Source organism: Scardinius erythrophthalmus (assembly GCF_964197995.2).
Source record: "Scardinius erythrophthalmus genome assembly, chromosome: 18".
Taxonomy (NCBI): domain Eukaryota; kingdom Metazoa; phylum Chordata; class Actinopteri; order Cypriniformes; family Leuciscidae; genus Scardinius; species Scardinius erythrophthalmus.
In genome coordinates, this window is record NC_138238.1 from 32,370,853 (window position 1) to 32,390,665 (window position 19,813).

The following is a 19,813-nucleotide window of genomic DNA, read 5'->3' on the forward strand; positions in this document are numbered from 1 at the left end:
ACAGATCTATCCATCCACACATATCTATCTATCTATCTATCTATCTATCTATCTATCTATCTATAGATCTATCTATCCACACAGATCTGTCTATCTATACAGATCTATCGATTCTTTAATCCATTCTTCAACAGACAGATCTATCTATCCACACATATCAACCACACATATCTATCTATCTATCTATCTATCTATCTATCTATCTATCTATCTATCTATCTATCTATCTATCTATCTATCTATCTATCTATCTATCTATCTATCTATCTATCTATCTATCTATCTATCTATCTATCTATCTATCTATCTATCTATCTATCTATCTATCTATCCATCATTTAAATGTTGCTCTTAAAAAGTGCAAATATTCATTAATATGTATTCATCCATTAATCCATTAACTGCTCATCAGCAGAATAAATATCATTTGGTTATATAATAATGTGTAAAACAATGTGTAGCAAAGAAATAACAATATTTGCATTACAACATTCCAGCTTTATTCATAATTTGTATTGATTTTGAATGACACATCGATCCACACGACAGCACAGTTACCTGCACACCCACAGAGATGTTATATTAGTGTGGTCTTCCTCCTAGATGAAGAACGTTCTGCATGGAGACCAGTGGTGAAGGATTTCAATCGAGGATTTAAAGGATGTGCAAAAGGGGTTTCCTTTAAACCCAAGTACCATCAATAATAAAGAAAACGGTCAGCTTTTTTTTCTCTCTCTCTTTTTTTTTTTTTTTTACACATTTGAAAATTGTATTAAAACATCTAAAAAGTCAACAAGAACACAACACCGCCTTTTGTTCTCTTTGGTATTTTCTCTATTACTGATTAGATACAATTTTGGTCTGATGCTGACAAATCACTGTCAAGTTTTGAAGAATCAGAATTATTACCTAAACTACAATTGTAAAAACGACTTAAAACATATCTAAAAGGCAGCAAAAGATGAACGAAAACAGAAATATAAAAACCCACATCCAAAAAGAACATTTCTAAATGCAAATACTGAAACAAAAGACATCTGAATGTCAAATTCAGACCAATGAAGCCATGCATTACAAATACAGACATCAGTCAAACCCCATACACTTCAAGCTCATAATACTCACTGTATGTACACATTTGCTGGTAGAAGTAATAAATAGATCTGTTGGTATATCCATGAAAAAGTTAAAAAACATAGTCCACAGCCCTTATGAAAAGAGAAGAATATGAACACACTGGTTGTCTGATAAAGTGGACACATCCTCCCGCACATCAGTAGTCAGCTCAGTTCTCCATGCTGGTGTAAGTCAAGGCATTGAGCCCTGGTCTTTTCCTCCCTTTGATCTTCAGAGATCCATAGCGTGCCTGCAACCAATGAATGACAAGCATTTGTTACCAGAATCACGCATTCCGCAAATGAAGAGGTGAGCTATGAACAATTATAATCTCAAGATAATATGGATCTGATGAAGGGCTGTAATAACTAAATGATAAAAACGACACAGCGAACTCCATCAATGACGTCACTTTACAGTAGTAAAACAATGCATTTGAAAAACAGGTGATCCCACCATGCATAAATTACATTTTACTATACTATTCTTACCTGTAAATGTAACCAAATCAAATTCATGTGAATATTTCAATTTTGCAAATCAGCCTGTGTGAGTTGCGACTTCTTACAGCGTGCAACATACGCGTGTCATCAAAACGCAATGCAACAGAGGAAAAAGGGCATAATTGATTAAAATATATATATATATTGCTTTTGACCAAATATTGATTATTGTATGGTAAATGAAGGTTTTACATTAACTGAAATTTACATTTAACACAATGTGATTATGATGATATAATTATTGTTCTTTATATTTACAAAAAAACTACAGTAATGTGTTGCTATGTTCAGACGAGGACATATCTTTTTGACCTGCTGCTTTCAAACTGTGGACAAACTTTTTTTTTTTTTTATAAAATATAGAAAATAATATGTGGCTTTTGAAAAATGCTATTAGAAGTCTTTTAGGGTGGGTTGCACCGATAAGGATTAATCTTAAATCTAGATTAAATCAAGGTTTATCTACTAATTCAGTTGCACCAAAATAAGCAGGTTCACATTTAAACCATCATTTTAATCCTGGATTTAAAGGCCCTCTAAAATCAAAATTTAACTTTAGCTTTTATTATGAATTATGTTTGTAAGAGCCATTATTCTCTATTTAAATGTCTGTTGTAGTTCCACTGGAGAACACTGGGTGGAGTATGGGTTTAATTGGTATATAGGTAACCAGAGAGCAAGAGACATTAGGTGTAATGAATGAGGGAAGCAAACCATTTTTGACCGTGTCAGGATCGTGTAAGGACATGCTAACTGGTGATTGCAATGTGTTCGAGCATAAGAACTGAGACAAATAAAGAAGATAAATGCAGTACTGGACTGGAAGTGTATTTGTTTGGAGCCACGCATCAGATAGCCCTACAAACACCTCTAAGTGACAAGATGGTCATTTGTCGCTACAATGTTCGTCACAGAGCAATATGGGTTGGAGATGTACCGTTGGTTAAGAATGAAATGGCTAGAATTTATTCACACCTCTACTATTGAATCCAACGTATCATCAGCGCTCGGATTCGCTTCCATGGTGCTGTCAAGTACAATGTGCAATCCGTGTGGTAAACTTAACGCTATTGGCTATTTGAAAAGCAGGAGGAGCAATTCAATATGTCCCACCTTAGCTTCCTGTTTCAGTGGAAATTACGTCAATGTTTTCATTGCCTGCTTGATCAGTAACGGTCCTCTACGTAGCAGTTTAAAGACAGCAGACATTTTACAAGTTTATTTCTTTTATCGGCAAATCTTTTATTTTGGTGGTCAAAAAAGAAGGAAATCGAATACTAACACTGTTGCTGTTTAAATCAGTTTTTAAATCGCAGGTTATTATTCTAATCCCTGATCTGTTAATCTGTGTTTAAAATAAAGTGGTGCAACAACTCTATTTAAAATAAAGCCCAGATCAACAAATCCTAGATTTGCTGTAAAATGTGCTTAATATAATCCTTATTGGAGCAACCCACCCTAAATGTAATGTTTATTTAGTTATTGAGTCTTGGAAGAACAAAATGGAGATGTGCTATCGGGTTTAGATGGACTTACATCTCTGCGCACTTTTGAGCGGGTTATTTTGACGCTCTGAGATCGTCTGAGCCCGTGATGAGACACGGCTTCATCTTCAGAGAACACAGCCTTCCCCTCGTCATCACTTCTGTCATTGTCATCACTATGATAATACTCTACAAAAGAAAACAAGATGAACATATAGATCAGAGTATGATCATACATAACAGCAGACGGAAGAGCAGGTATGATCGAGATCAGTGCTACTTAAAAGCTCATCCTTCAAGACACAGAATTTACACCAACATCAAATGGAGATCAAGAAACAAAGAACTAAAGTGACACAATATGTTCTACACTGAAGACTGAGCAGAATTTTTTTTTTTTACATTTATGCACTTTGCAGACACTTTATTCATTTACATTGCATTATATGCACTGATATGAAAATTTTGGCCTATACTGTTAACTTATAAACCGATAATATTTGAAAGCCGATAAACGATATATTGGTAAATATATATATTTCGATAAATCGAAATCCAATTTTTAAAAATAATTTTTGAGAGCCTGATTACAAAAACAAAAGTCTCATCATTAAAAGCCATGAAATAGTGTTTAGAATTATAATGTTCTCATTATAATTTTATGTAGCCTATATAACAGACTTGTGCTGCACTTAACTGTATTTTGCAAAGTGATTCCAATCATATTTCAAGCAATTAAAAAGCATCATGGCAAACAGTGCGCATAAGTGTCTCAGGAAATAATCCACTATTTATCGGCTTTAATATATCGGACAAATTTTCTTATTGAGCCGATAACGATAACATTAAAAATGAATATTATATATATATATACACAGTGTTGGGGAAGTTACTTTTAAAAAGTAGTGTTTGCTCGTTACTCGTTACTTTTTAAAAAAGTAATCCGTTACTTTACTTAGTTACCCCATTTGGAAAGTAACTTTTTACGTTACTCGTTACTATTACGTTACTTTTATGTTGCTTGACTTTGGGCAGAACCCAATATCTGTTCCTAAATATGTAGACAAAGTTATACAATGGAGGACATAACAGGTATTTATTTTGTGCTCTTTATTATAAAAAATAGTATCAATTTCGAAAGAAAAAAAGTCCTTCTCATTGGCGCTGCTGTGTGCGGCAACTTTTATTCTCAGCCGGCTCTGCATCATGGGGTAGAGTGCGACACTCTGCGATGAGCAGCGCGCCCGCACCACTTCTCTCCACTCCGCTCCCCCTATCCACCGAACTTTAAATTTCGGCAACAGCCAATAAAGCGCTCCTGCTCTCTAACACCGGTGCTAATCGCGTCTTGATAGCATAGGACAAAATGATATAGAAGACATAAGCTTAGTTTTCAGACATACGACTCACTCTAAGGGAGTAGGAGAAAAAAAAGAGATTTTGAGAAAAAAATATATATATTTTGTTTAAAAGTACACATATTCAAGCTTTCTATATATTTCTCAGGTCTGTGAGACAAGTATAGCTTATCTGAGTTTCGGTTCATTTACAGTATGGAGACGAGCTCCAGTTCAAGCGCTGGTGCCGTCATGATTATTTTGCATGCCATATTTACTTATTTATTAAATTCAGGCAATTAATTGGTTGGTAAAACATTGATTAAAATTAAGATACAATTAATACACAACCAAATTCGTTTTAAAGAAAGTCTTTCTACAAAAACAAACTTAATAAAGTGGTCTAAATCATGTCTGCCCACTCCATTTATCTCCCGATATATTGCACAAAATTATGATCTTACTCATGCTTTTCACTTTTCATATAATCAACATAGATTCAATTATTTATTTATTTATTTTATTTAAACATAAATATGAAACTAAATTGTTTTCTTTAATTTACTTATTAAATTCAGGCAATTGATTGATAAAACATTGATTAAAATTAAGATACAATTAATACAAAACGAAATTCACTTTAAATACAGGTTTTCTACAAAAACAAACTTAATAAAGTGGTCAAAATCATGTCTCCACACAAAATTGTTATTTTATTTTATTTAAACATAAATATGAAACTAAATCGTTTTCTTCAGTTCTCAACAGTTCTCTTCTCTCAAGCGCGCAGCTGAGGCAGTGTCGCTGTCAAATATATCCATGGGAAAAGTAACGTTGCGCCGAATTGAAAAAGGAACTACGTTTCGTTACCAAATTTTTAGTAGTAACGCGTTACACTACTTTTTACCCGAAAAAGTAGTTACGTTACTGTAACGCGTTACTTTGTAACGCGTTACACACAACACTGTATATATATATATATATATATATATATATATATATATATATATATATATATATATATATATATATATATATATATAGGCCAATACCGATATGGTGGCTGATATATCGTGCATCTCTACATTGCATTCAAGGTATAAATTTTGATCAGTTCTTGCTTTCCCAGCTAATCGAACCCATGACCTCGCCATTGCTAGCGCCAGGCTCTACTGTTTAAGCTACAGGAAGTACAGTTTAAACTACAGCTAAAATACATTAATATTACAGCATAGGGACAACAATAAGCAAAATGACAAAGGTGACATTATGCTGGATAGGAAACCTGTGTAAGTACACAAACAGATGAACTTGTGACAGATTAATTTGTTCCAAAATTCAGCAGAATTTGATTGGACTTCAACAACAAGGTATGGGAAGTGTTTTCTCCTAATTTTAAGAAGTTGATAAGCCTATTTATTTATCCAGCTGTGCATGGTTATTTGTTTATTACTTTGCGTTTAGTATTGCTTTTCCTTGTCCGTGACCCTATTAGAACAGATCTATTTTTGGGTCACGACTGACCGGTTGAGAACCACTGATCTAGTTTATTGTGAAGGTTGGGAATGTGATTCCAGCCACAGAGAAAGGACAAGCGGGGGAAGAGAGAAAGAGAGAGAGCAGCTGCCGGGTTCAGGCCGCTCCTGGCACCATCACCTCTGGGCTCCCCGGGTGGCGCTGGGAGCTAGGCAGAGACAGCCTGTGCCAGGACGCCTAAAGGCAATCCAGCCGGAGCAGATTCACTGCACACTCCATCACCAGAACGATACCACCAAAAGACAGGCTATAACACGACTATACAGCACTGCACAGAATTGTAGGCTTAATTTAGTATTGTGTGTGCAGTTCTCCTCTCCACCATCAGGGGGCAGAATATATACAGAAACCAATGGTTCTGAAAAGCCTTCCTTTGTTTGTTTCCACACCCACCGCTGTTTTCAATAACTGAAATATAACAACTTCCGTGGGATTTGGAAAACTATGCAATTCATTTTCCAGAACTATTCTTTTAAGGCCCTGTGCAAACTAAGCAGAAAGAGATTTGAAAGAAGACAAATATAAAGACACAGCTGACATGTCTTTGTTATTTAGACTGTCAGCAGCTCTGCGGGCCAGTCTGTCTTATAACCAGGAGAGATACAACTTCTCTCAACCTTGGCATGAATTTTATTAAGCATCTGAATAACAGTCGTAATATACTGTAGGCGATACAGCTAATTCATTTGTGTGTGTGTGTATATATATATATATTTATTTATTTATTTATATATATAATTGGTTTCCTTTGATTCTTGGAGATTAGGATAATGGAAAATAATTAAAACAAAATTGTCACACTCTAGGAAACTTACTGGGCAAATAATAAATACATTAAAATCATTGTAATATTCACAATGCTTAAATTTATATTGCTAGCGAAAACACTCTAGTATCAGACCCCAGTACTTCTGTGAATGTGATTGACAAGAGAGCATAAAAATATATACAGGCATGTTTTATGTCATGCCTGTCATTCAAAGCGGACTTCTACATCTTTAGAAAAAGCAAAACCCAATATTAAAGGGTGGACGAATAAATAACACACTCGAGCCTCTCTCTTCATAGGCTACCCCCCGTTTTTAAATTCAAACTGCAATTAGCAGCTCGTTTGATCAGTCGGGATCTTTCACCTTGGCTTTGAGCCTCTGAAAGGGAATGCCATTTTGGAGGAGCTGGCTTTCTGATGGCTTCATTGCAGATGAGATGAAAATGACCTGGATGCCAGCGGAATTTCAAACGCGGCGGGCACATTAGCATACTGAGATAGAAGCACATTAGGTATTCTGCTCAGAGGCTCCCTGAGCTGTTTTTTCCTCTTCATCTTCTCACAAAGCGGCACTAGACTATACCTTTCATGCTAGGAATGTGCCTTTATTACTTATAACCCTCCGTTGCTTGAGACAAACACCGAATCCATTCCATTTCCTTGAAAACCAGTTAACATTGCAGTGATTTCCAAAAGCGTGTGAGATTTGGTTGAGATATCATTATGAAAGTGCTATGGCTTTACTTGCACAACAGACGCTTTCCCAGCTCCTGCTTGCTGTGTTTGGTGTCACACAAAGGCTGTGTCTGAAACCTCGCAGGTGACAAAACACATTCAGAATAAACATGTTGTCTGATGGAGCAGTTATTGCATAACAGTTTAAATCTAATTGATAGTGAGCATTGCTGTGATAAAATATTTGTGTGATCACCTCTAAAGCTCACTTGAATTTGTTCGACATCATTAGACATGATGTTCTAATGCATTGGAAACTTGTTTGAAACGTAGTAGATTAATAAAAATACTCTAAGTTTGTGACTGAACAGGCAGAGCAAGGCATCTGCCTTCTGTTGTGGACACAGCAGAGAAACAGCAGTGCGAAAGGAAACAAAGGATTGCATGTTAATAATTAATCTGAGGTAAGATATACCAGCTCCGTCGGGTTGGTCCATGATGGCTCTTCTGGCAGGGTTGGAGCCGTAGGATGAATACCCGTCGTCGTGAGGGATCTGGGTAAGGTCGTGCATGCTGAGGCTCCTGAGCTTCTCTGTGATGGCACCTTGACCCTGTAGAGACAAAACAACCCCCAGTTATGATAAACATGTCAGCGCTGACATTGACAACACACAGAACAGCTTTAACGGAGCGTAACAAGGCTGCATGGTCTTCCATGATGACATCATCACAACATGCAGGTATGAATGAATGTTTAAAAGATTTGGGCTCTGCTCCAAGTGACCTGTTACCTAGTGACCTGCTCCATTGTCATATGAACCTCTGGAACAAATAGCGCTCCTCACATGACTCTCTATTTGAAAGGGGTTGGCATTTGCATGTCAGCAAAGCATTTATTAATTAAACAATGAATTAGGCCCGGTTCACACAGAATGCAGTTTTTTTATTCCACTGCACTAATTTTACATTGTTTTCCAGTGTAAATGCGCTAGAAGGACATGTTTTATGAGAGTGACAACTGCATTCTATTGGCCAGTTCAGACAAACACCAACAAACCAGTTGGCCATTGGATTTTGAATTTTATGAAAAATAACTGTCATTTAGCCTGGTTAACCCCCTGAGGTCGACGGTATCGCCGGCGATACCAGCTCGCTTTTTTTTTATCAGTGTAAAAGAAACTCATGAATACTCTGTTGACTTTGATTTTCCATAGGAGTTCCATACATCAATCGATTCTGTTAAATGTGTATTATTTTTGTGTATACTCACAATAAAAACATAGTGTTGTGCTTTTCGACAAATAAAGAAAAATAAACACGAAGCGAGTTCTGCCTTCTCTCTGTCCGTGTAGTCCATTCTGAAACGCGTCCGAAAATGAACCATAACTCAGTGAATACTTCTCACACATACACGTGATATATGTCTTTATGAAGCTTGAAATCTCTTCTTTTAAATGAAGTAATTTATATAAAAAACAAATATTCTCATCTTGTGAAATCTGTATTAAAAGAGAGCGATTCCAGTCGACCTAATTAGAGCTAATTCAAATGTAATGTGACTCCGCCCACGGAGAGCGCACGCTATTCAAACGCAAATGGCTGAGGTAATCCGCGCAATCCTGTGAACGCCCCCATCAGCTCGAGAAAACCAAAACACAAGTTTATTCAGAACATTACTTGCTTACACCGTCTTGCAGCGCTGTGAGGAATAATGAGGAATAGGAGCTGAGGAATACTAGTAAGTTTTTCCTTCTCGGGTTTCTGTTTATTGACGAATGAACGGCATGCGCTCTGTTTTTTCTCCATTATGGACGCGAGCTCTAAAAAAAAAACACTTAAAGACTTTCAAACTTTCACAGAGACCTCAAAACAGAAAGTACAAATCCTTTCTTTAAAACGAATTTCGTTTTGTATCAATTGTATCTTAATTTTAATAATTTTTTCACTAACAACTTTCCTGGATTTAAAGTAAATAAGCCTATCGTCAACGAATGATGATGTTTTAGCAAACTGTATTGCTATACTGAGATGAGTAAAAATCGACTGAAATATGTTGAAATAAAATGTTGGCTATTTGTATAAGCAACGTAAACTGCAAATTAACATTTATATGACCTAATATTTCATGAAAACAACTTTACAGTCAGGCGAAATATGAAAGACAACATTTTGTTTAGTAGATTTGGGTACAGTTTTTACTGTAGAATATACTGCCTCGTCAAATAAGCTTTTGTTTAGCAATTTCTATATATAAAATAGCCTAATATTTTTGTCAAAAATAAAGTCATCAACTAAGATGTTAGCTGTTCCAATGTTGGCTATATTCAAAGTAATGAATACATAGATAAAATGTAGGCCTATAATCTTTCTTTTTTTTTTTTTACAAAGAAAGAGTACACTTGAAATATTGTTGAAATTGTAATTATTGTTGTAATTGTAACCTTTTTAATAAAATAGCACAGCATATGTACAAGATAGATGTAAGCAAAATCTTAAATGGTCAATATAAGTCTTCTTCTAAATATCTTTTGTCCAAGCATTGTGGCTCAGCCAGTTTCACACCTGTGTGAATTGCTCATCATTATGCAGAGTGGGTGGTAATTCAGGTGAAAACCACTCCTCGTTCACGCCCCCTCGCATATTGGCTTTCCAAGCAAAACCTGTTTTACATCAATTTAAATCAATGTATGGTTTTATTTGAACGATAAAGCAAGACTATTTTCACATAATTTTGAAGAAAAAACTATAGGCGACGACATCCATTGGTCAAAAGTCTTATTGACACATATTTACTATGTGTTTTGTGGCCTTATTTCAGAAATTTTAGTTTTTAGTTTTTTCAATATCCACGCATAAACATTATTCTCTCAAAAATGAAAACATGTACATACACGTGGCTCACATATTATGGTAGCCCTGTTTGTGCTTTATAGAGTGAATTTACACCTTTGCCATTAATATGTTTATAAGCAACTGAAAAAAGCACAAATGTCAGGGCATGTCAGAACATCTCAAGGGCCCAGAAAACCGCTCAGACCCCAGAGGGTTAAAACCAGACCATTCTCAGTAGTAACTGAGTTATGGTCTGGCAAAGCTTCATTAATAACTAATTTCCAAAGGGGCGTCACCAACGGACGTCGCTCAAATGCCTCTGGGCGCAATTGGATAAACCTAAAACCAATCAGAGCGATCGTCATCGTGTAAAGCCATATGCTGCGTCCCAATTCGCCTAAGTTACACTACGCCATAAAAGTATGTAACGTTACTCTTTTTGTGAAGAAAATGTATTTACTTTTGAATGTGTAGCAAAAAAGTAGGCAAGCTTTGGGACATACTACTTCGTCATCATCTTTATCGGACGGATCTGTCGCGTGCATCCTGTCACGTAAACTACCCTGTCAATCATCTTGTCACAGTTAAAATCCTCTATTAAATCTAATTTAATTTCCTACCGTTTCGGAGAGAAATGTAGTAGCAATTTCATCTGCCAGTGGGTCTTTCATGGAGACTGTCATCATGTGTTTGCAATTTGAATATAATAATGCATTTAAAAGTTGATGCGCTTCACCAACGGACGTCGCTCAAATGCCTCTGGGCGCAATTGGATAGACCTAAAACCAATCAGAGCGATCGTCATTGTGTACAGCCCGCTTCAACGTTTCTGATTGGTGCCGCGATTTCGAATGGACTTGAATGAGCTCTTTGCCAGACGACTTGCAGAGCAAATCTAAATTTGCCGGAAGTTGTCTGGGTTTTCCCAGGCTAACTGTCATATGCAGTGTTCTTGATTTTGGAAGAAAGCTTAATTGAAGATTAAAAAAAAAAAAAAACTTTGGATGGGAACATTTTAGGCCTCAACACAAATGTTTTGAACTGATAATACCAGATAATACAAGCAGTACTTAACACCATGTTTGAGTCAGAAAAAAATGAAAAACTATTTAAAAAAAATGGAAAAAGGAAACAATGAACTAAAAGTTGTTAAAATGATATTAACAGCATGCTGTAGACACTCTATTGAATTACCTGCATTGGAGAGAGCAGGGCTGCAGTATTCCTATAGGGCAGTATATGTCAGTACAAGGTAACAAGAAAAAGATCATCATCACCAAAGAGATTTCACAAATAAAACAGAAAGAACATGCCAGAAAGAGGGTCAAAGAAAGGAAAAGGAGATAAGGGAAAATATGGTAGCTTTCAAAAATAGAGATTGACACAAGCCTTTTCTCAACTTTATGACGCCTTTCAATAACAGCATGCTTTCAGAGAGTCTGGGCAGGACAGTGGCCAAATGAAAATTGGAGCATTGTTGAGCAGCCCTGTGATCTGCTTCTGATTAGTATATCAGCATGATTTCCTTTACGAATACTAATGGCCTTGGGTTGGTTTCACAAAAGAACAGTGACCTTTGCTTGCAAATGAAAGTCATTAGCGTGTCATTTATTGCTGGTATTGCAGATTTGTGCCAGCGCACTTGTGCTCTTTGCTACATTAAACATTGCATATATGAAACATCATTTGCAACACTTTACTTTCATAATGTGATGTACACTACCATTCAAAGGTCTGGGGTTAGTAAGATTTTTTTTTATAAAGTTTTGGAATAAAGTACCTGATGTAAAAAAATAAATAAAAATTATACAGTGAAATATTACTACAATTTGTTTTCTAGTTTAATATATTTTAAAATGTAACGTATTCCTGTGATGGCAGGAATTGGTTGAATTTTCAGTAGCCATTACTCCCTACATTAGTCTTCATCCTTCAGAAATCATTTTGATATGCAGATTTGGTTCTCAAGAAACATTTCTTAATATCAATGTTGACAACTGTTTTGTGCTGCTTTATATTTGGGGGATATATCCAGGAACCTTTAAAACTAAAGAACAGCATTTATTTTAATAGAAATGGTTTGCAACATTAGAACAGTCTTTACTATAATTTTTGATAAATTTAATGTCCTTGCTAAATAAACATATGCATTTACTTTATTCACAATCTTGCAAAACCCAAACTAAACAACCCCCGACCGCCTTTTAAATGGTAGTTTATTTCTGAGTGAAACAGAATATATAAAAGAGTAACTTACTGTGTTAACTATTAGCAAGATATTATTATTATTATTACCAATAAAGGCTGCATCACCTACAGCAGTCTATTAAATAATGCATAGATAGCTTTCCAAAGCTATTACAGCTATTTGGCCATTGTTTTAGAGAAAAAGCAAGTTATTACATAAAGATGATAGATTACAAAGACAAATATTGTTTTCTTCTCTTTAATAACTTGCAGTGATGAATTTTTTTTAGAAACTCACGAAAGTGCATTAATAAAAAGTAAATAGGGTTCATTTTCATTTCATGTTGACTGTCAAAACTGCTCTCTCTCATTCTGTTTGTCTATCTTTAACACACACACACACACACACACACACACACACACACACACACACACACACACACACACACACACACACACACACACACACTTGCCTTGACAGCGGCAGACACAGCAGCAGTTGCAGCAATGCTCAGTCCCTGCTTGCCGAAGTTCACCATGGTCTCGTAGCTTCGCTCTTTTGCCTGGATTATGTAGTCGTCAATTTCCTTCAAGAACATTAGGACAAGATTGAGACCTTTCTGGTCTTCAGGCACAGTATCAAACAATATAATATAGCAATAATATAATAATACAGTATTGGAAATGAAAAGCAGTACTAGACCACTAGACCAAGAGGAGATTCACCCTTTCTTTGGAGGAAAGCAGAGGATGGAGGGCTTTTCTGTAGATGACACTAGCTCCTCTCGTGTAGGGAGACAGAAGCCAGATCACAAACGCAACCTTGATCTCGTAATAGAGGGGAAACCTTTAGATCAGAGGAGAGAAAGAGAGATACAAGGACCCCCGTTACATCAGATTAATCAGCTCACATAATTACACTCATTAAAGCTGTATTCTAACAAATTAATTTGTGCTACTCTAAATTAAAACAGCAACTTCGTTTCATTAAACCCTGATTGCTTCCCTGCATTCCTTGGACTAGGGAAACAAAAACAAGATCTTAAATGAAACGGCTTGCTTCTTTAGCCTGACATGAATCATTTGTAATCAGGTAAACGTGCCGCTGGTGTGAAGGAAGACTCGAGTGTCAGACTCACCAGGCTATGGTTAGATCTGAGATGGTCTCCACTACTGTAAACAAGGCAAAGACAATCCAGTACATCATCCATCGCACCTGAAAAAGGAACAAAACAGCAAAAACAAACAAAAACAATAGATGTTAAATTTACACAGTTTGTGTTAAGTGCAGTAATATAAAAAAATGTGACCTATACCAGTAATCAATAATCATTTTTTATGTAACAACCAATGTTTATGTTCTTTTTTAAACAAACAAACAGATATCAACCCCCACACAGGTTATTCACCTTAGCATAAAAATAATTCTTGGCCATCGATGTCAAATCAAAATTTCCCTTAAATCCTGTTTGTTAAAGCTGCAGTCCGTAGTGTTTCCTCTTTGTCGCAATCTCTGTTCAAAATCTGCAGTTGCAGTTATTCGCGGAATTATTAACTTTACGTGGGTTGTGCCTCGGCACGGCACAGCGCGGATGAATCCAATGTTTTGAGGAGAATGTATGACCAACATAAGAATTTTCACCGGAAAATGTCATCTGAACAAGTAAGTTACATCGTTCTGACCAACTAAGGGAAAAAAAGTATTGCAGTAAACCGCGCTCAAATTGTTAATGTTAACAACATCAGCACTGCGTGACTACATTTAATGCCCTTGTTTTCACATTCCGGCTCTTTTTTTCTGTAGCCACTCCAAAGTCAACTTTACAACGGGTGAATCTCCAGTTCAGTTGTCACTGGTGATTGTCGTTTGAACCTTTCTGGATCCGCCATCAAATTGATAAGTTTAATTATATCAAGTGCTGTGAGAAAAGGCTATAAATCTCCACCTCCAAAATCCTCACAGCAACATAGCCTACTAGCCGAGACTCCTTCTTCATGTGTACAGATGTGACGTAATAACGCTTGCTCGAATTTCCCGCAGAAATCCACCAGTACCACTGGAATTAAAAACATTATTACAAGCTTACCGTTTTGAATCGAGGAAAGCAGATAGTTTTGAACACTGGCTGGTTATGTACTTATTCAAAAATGTATTTTGGATAATTTTAACCCCAAAAAGTTACAAACTGCAGCTTAAAAAAAATTTAAAAAATAAAAAAGAGTGACCTCACTGTCGCAAAATAAACCTGACGAAAAGTGGTATTTTTTTCAAAATAAACCTACATTATCCCACAATGAGAGACATGAAACTAACATGGCTATGCTGAAAAATTACTGTATATGACAAATGGTCACATATACAGTTTACCATCAACACCAATTTTTTGCTTCAAATTATATGTTGTAATGATTCACTTTGTATATGGCTGGTTTAGTTCATGGCTATAACACTTTCAATTAAGACTTTTAAAATTCCTATGGGACAAATACTTCTGGAATCAAGGTCGCTAAGAAAGTGGGCAGGCACTGTTGCACTTGACCATGATGGACTGATGATCTAATGTTTAGTGAAAACAACAAGAACACGCTATTGAATCCCAAAGTGCAATAACCGCTACTCTTAATGTAGTCTTAGCCTCAGACGTCACGCCCATGGACCGCTGGCTGAATGTCTGATGCATATGCCACACTTAACTGGAAACACTTCAGGATTTTCAAAGTCGTCATTTGATTGGTTGAATTCTACAGTATGTCGGGGAGACGTGTGTGTCACGTTCTTTAACGGTCCGCCTGGAAACAAAGATGCCGTGACGCCAAACCCCCTCACGGAAGAAGAATGCCGTTGTGTTTACTACTTTGACAATGAGCGCTTGGCAGGATCAACTAAACGCTGGATTTTCAAAAGTATCTGAAGTAGGTGTAAAGTTTGCAGCTCTTAAACACATCCAAGAGTTTTGCACACCAGTCTGTTATTGTAGGGATATCGACGTTACATTTTAACGCCCCTAAACATGACGTAGAACAAAACAAACTGATTGGTTGCTTTACATGTCAGTCAGACGACCTCTGGGCGGTCCTTGGCCAATGAAAGCTGCTATGGTGTCCAGAAGGTCCAGTCTGAAGGTCTGGTTATGCGAGACTACACTTAATGCAGCATTGATCACCTAATGCCAAGATGCATCACAGTCACCCAAACATAAAACACCATGCTAAAGAAAATATATAAAAAAAACAAAAACAATTCATGCATTTGTTATTCTATTCAATAGCGTGAACGCATAATCTTTCCACACAGAGTGGCTTGCTAACACAAATCCATGTGCACCTCTTTTCCTAGGAGGAGACGGAAACAGTCGAGTGTAACAAAAAATTATTATGGCCGTGACATTAATTTCCATCCCAGCTCTCTGTGCGTGTCTCTCTGCAGCAAGACCTGTTTGGTATGCTCTACCTCTCCTCTGCTCTCAACCACAGCGCGCTTTCAGCCAGCTTCTTAGCATTTCAATTTCAAACGCCCGTGCAGACAGTCATGTGATCCCGAGCCTTGAGCTGCAGCTCTCGAAGGTATTAGGTGATATTTTCAGCCTCACTGAACAAAGTCAAATGAATCCATGCAGAGGCAGCATTACCAGCCTGACAGGAGGCGTCAGATTTAATTGGTGTCCTCCCAATGAACCTTCAGCGGTCTGAGAGAGATCAATGCGTTGCATCAGCCGCTGGAAAGCTGCCGCTCCGTGACAAACTGTCAATCGAAATCCACCAGCAGTGATCTTTTCTAGTAGCCGGAGCGCTTTGGTTGCTGACCGCATCGATACATGAAATCTAATCAGATCTAGAAGCCTTCCTCCCATAATCCTCCAGACAATCCTATTTATTACAAGTCGGCAATTACCTGGCTTCAATTAGAGAAGTATACGAGATGTAAGCAGAATTTCAACAGCTTCTATCTCGCTGTAAAACTGGGTAAAAGGCGATTCAAGAATGGGCTGGCGCCCAAGACAAGCATGCCTTTCCCGTTCCGCACTGCATGTGGATAAGGAGTTGTGTAGACTCGATTTCCAATGGAAATAAAAGCCTTTGAAGAGTCCTGATTGTGAATGGACGTATTCCTTTCCTGCTCCGCGTGTGCACCATGGAGTTTCTTTGTTCAAACATTTAAACTGAGCAGTTAGACATACGAGCTGACCCACTCTGTTTATCTAACAAACAGGAGTTGTAGGCATTGTACGGATTTGCTCCGAGTGGAAAAACCGCAGTGTGGTTTCTAAGAGCATCTAGTCTATGCTAGTAAACACAGGCTTTGTCAAGCTGCCTTTAAACTTTATTTTAAGTCCAACATAAACCAGCGACTCCAGTCGACCGGTCCTATAAAAAGGCCTGCAGCACAAAGCATCATTTGTCCAGTTCTATTTTGAAAATTATTTGAAAGAGGTTTCTCTATTACCCGTCTGCACTCAAAGGCAAACGCAGCAATGGTTATGACATGTTTTCAAAAAAGCTGCTTTTGTGGTCGATTGAGCTTTCTTCTTTTTTCCAAAGGTTTGCTATTAAAAGTCTAAGTTTACCGAAATTGACTTTCCACTCGAACATTCAGGAACATTAAACATTCTAGCAAAGCATATAAACATCCGTGATCTCGGGCTGCCGGTGTCCCTTGTCCTGAGTTGAGTGATACTGCTACTGCTGTTTACATAAACGTGTCCTTATACTGTGTAATGCATCTATCTCCAGATCAAATATATTATGGGCTTGACAGTAAGGTTGGCCTAATGGCTGGCTTAAGAGTGATTCAGGCTAGTATATATTAAATATTAGTACAATAACATGCGACAAGTTTGACAGAATCGTTTATTGATATGTAAACATTCAAGCAGCACATTTCTGCTTTGAAATGTTCCAGAACAATGGCATGGTTTACTTCTACTGTAGTTGTTACTGTAACCACTATTTTTGAATTTTTTTAAAAATATATGCATCAACATGATATTCTGTGCTACACGGTAACAAAAAGGTCATAATTCTAACAGTAATGAAATGTAAAACTGTTTTTGGAAGGGAAAAGAATACAATCTTATTATTTACAGTGTGACAGTTCGCATTTTATGGTTTTTCATTGAAATAAATAAATTAAATAAAAGTTTCTTCTTAGTTTGTCTCATGTCAGTTTGTTACATCTTATGTTGTTATACGTTTATTGCATTATTTAAGTGTCGTGTGTTACCATGCTCCATGCTCTTTTACACTGTATTTCAGTCAAAAGCTATACTTGTAATGAACTTTGATTCATTATGTAGCTTTCTCTACCACCTATGTTTTTATGGTGGGTTTCAGAATATTATAAAAGTATAAAACGGATTTTACTACTTTGGCATATTAACATTATCAGTTAATCAAATATACATTTTTAAACTGCTACCGTATTTTGTATGGTAAAGCATATCAATCATTTTTAACAAAAACGTCACCGATTTTTACAGTGTGCTAAACATGCCTGTCGAAAGGGCTTAATCTGCACTGAACATAGAACATTCCTTTAAGCACACTCTCCTCGCTCTGTTCCCAGTGTCTTGACAGAGTGAATACAAAACTGAAATGTTTTGCATAGAATTTTGTTGGTTTCCACCAGATGAAGCCTTTCATTAGGAACCATTTTCTAAGGAAATGTTAATGCTCAGAAAATCATTATTGTTGATACCCATGACTTGATACACCATTGTTGGCTGCAGGCTGTTACAGTTTATGCAAAGATTTGCTAAAACAAGAAACGTTTTTAATTTTTTTTAAACTGCTTCAACTGGGATTTGGTTTTAATGAAGTGTGCATTCTGCAAGTAAACAGGAGAAGATGGAAAATAATACAGGAGAGTGAGACCTGGCTTGGCAACTCCATAAAGGTTCCTGGCATATTTTCTGAAACTTTTGGACTTTCTGAAATATTGAGATGAATGACATATAAAACAGTCCTGTTCAGGAGAGGTACATTGGCATAGCTTTTACAAGTGAGGAGCAGAATGCTTTTCACAGCTGAAGTAACTCAACGCAGCACCGATACAAACAGGCTCTAAGTAGAATACTGAAATACTACCAGTACAACCACCAAGGAAACCTAAAATTAGCCATCTGAAGCAGACAAATGCATACGAACAAAGAAAAATAAATGTTTAAAGGGATAGTTCACCAAAAAAAAAAACTTCTGTACACTTACTCACTCATATGTCGCTTCAAACCATGAAACACAAAAGGAGAACATTTAAAAAATCTTTATTCACCATGGAAGGTGAGTAAATAAACTTAAAAATACACAATTTGATTTGAGTGAACCATTCCTTTAATCATTTCACAAGAACAAAGGGCACACTAACAGAAGATCATGACAGTTTTTCCTCTATTTTGTGGCAAAACCACATTCAACATATTTTTCTTAATTATATCCTGGTTTGCAGGTTCACCACAATGTTGCTTAGAGCTATTGTTGACTATAAATGACACTGATTCTGGCCAGACCTGAATTAGCATTTCATTGCATTGATCTCTCTACTGAGGATGTAGGATGAGCTCTCACAGGGCGGGTCCTTCAAGAAGTAAGTGCAGAGAGAACGCGTCACCTGATCCGGACATACAAGCCAACACACTCTCCCTCCCAACATGCTTGATCATGCACAGAAACAATAAAGTGCTTCTCTTTCCATGTCCCATTTAAAGGTGTGGTATGGCTTTGTAGTTAAAGATCTGGACTAGTAACACAAAAGTCCATCATCACTGAGCTCTTGAGCAGGTCACTTAACCTCAGGTTATTTCAGAGCAGGTCACTTAACCTCAGGTTATTTCAGAGAGGACTGAATTTGTAGTAAGCAAACCAAACTGTTTTGAAAACTCAAATGCCTGCTAAATCGAAAAACAACAAGAAATGTAGGCTACATGAATGGACACTGTGTGTATACTTACATATTCTTTGACATTTTTGGTTTTCACTGCTTTGTAGGAATAGTACGCTGGGTACAGGTTTCCAAAAACCAGCCTGTGTAAAGAAACAGAGGGTAAAATAAATAAAGGAAAACAACTGTAACACTCCAGACATTCTTCAAAAGCAGGACTAATGGGTTCGGATAAATCCTGTTTCTATGTATAGCTCTATTAAAAGCCACTCACTTCCTCAGTCTGATTGTTTACAAGGTAAACAATGATTTCCTTTTCTTTCTTTTCCAAAAGAAAAAAATAAGGGCAACAGAGGGGACAAAAATGCAGGAGACACCTAATTTAAAACATGTCCTAAGAGATTAAATCCATGTAAACTGCCGTCCATAGAGAGCAAAGGCTGTGTGTGCTTTTGAATGGCAAAAAAATAGCTCTTTAGCTATAAATAGTCTATATAGTC

General features: G+C 36.8%; 1 protein-coding gene across 1 annotated transcript in view; it reads right to left on the minus strand.

Moving 5' to 3' along the window:
* Window positions 1-480: 480 nt before the first annotated feature.
* Window positions 481-19,813, minus strand: part of reep3b (receptor accessory protein 3b) — a 34,590-nt gene continuing 15,257 nt past the window's right edge. The window contains exons 2-8 of the mRNA XM_081392501.1: window positions 19,384-19,456; window positions 13,579-13,655; window positions 13,166-13,286; window positions 12,913-13,026; window positions 7,896-8,031; window positions 3,156-3,292; window positions 481-1,366 (exon numbers count right to left, since the gene is read on the minus strand). Coding sequence (XP_081248627.1) covers window positions 1,286-1,366; window positions 3,156-3,292; window positions 7,896-8,031; window positions 12,913-13,026; window positions 13,166-13,286; window positions 13,579-13,655; window positions 19,384-19,456 — 739 coding nt within the window. The 3' untranslated portion in view covers window positions 481-1,285. The remainder of the gene's footprint in view (window positions 1,367-3,155; window positions 3,293-7,895; window positions 8,032-12,912; window positions 13,027-13,165; window positions 13,287-13,578; window positions 13,656-19,383; window positions 19,457-19,813) is intronic.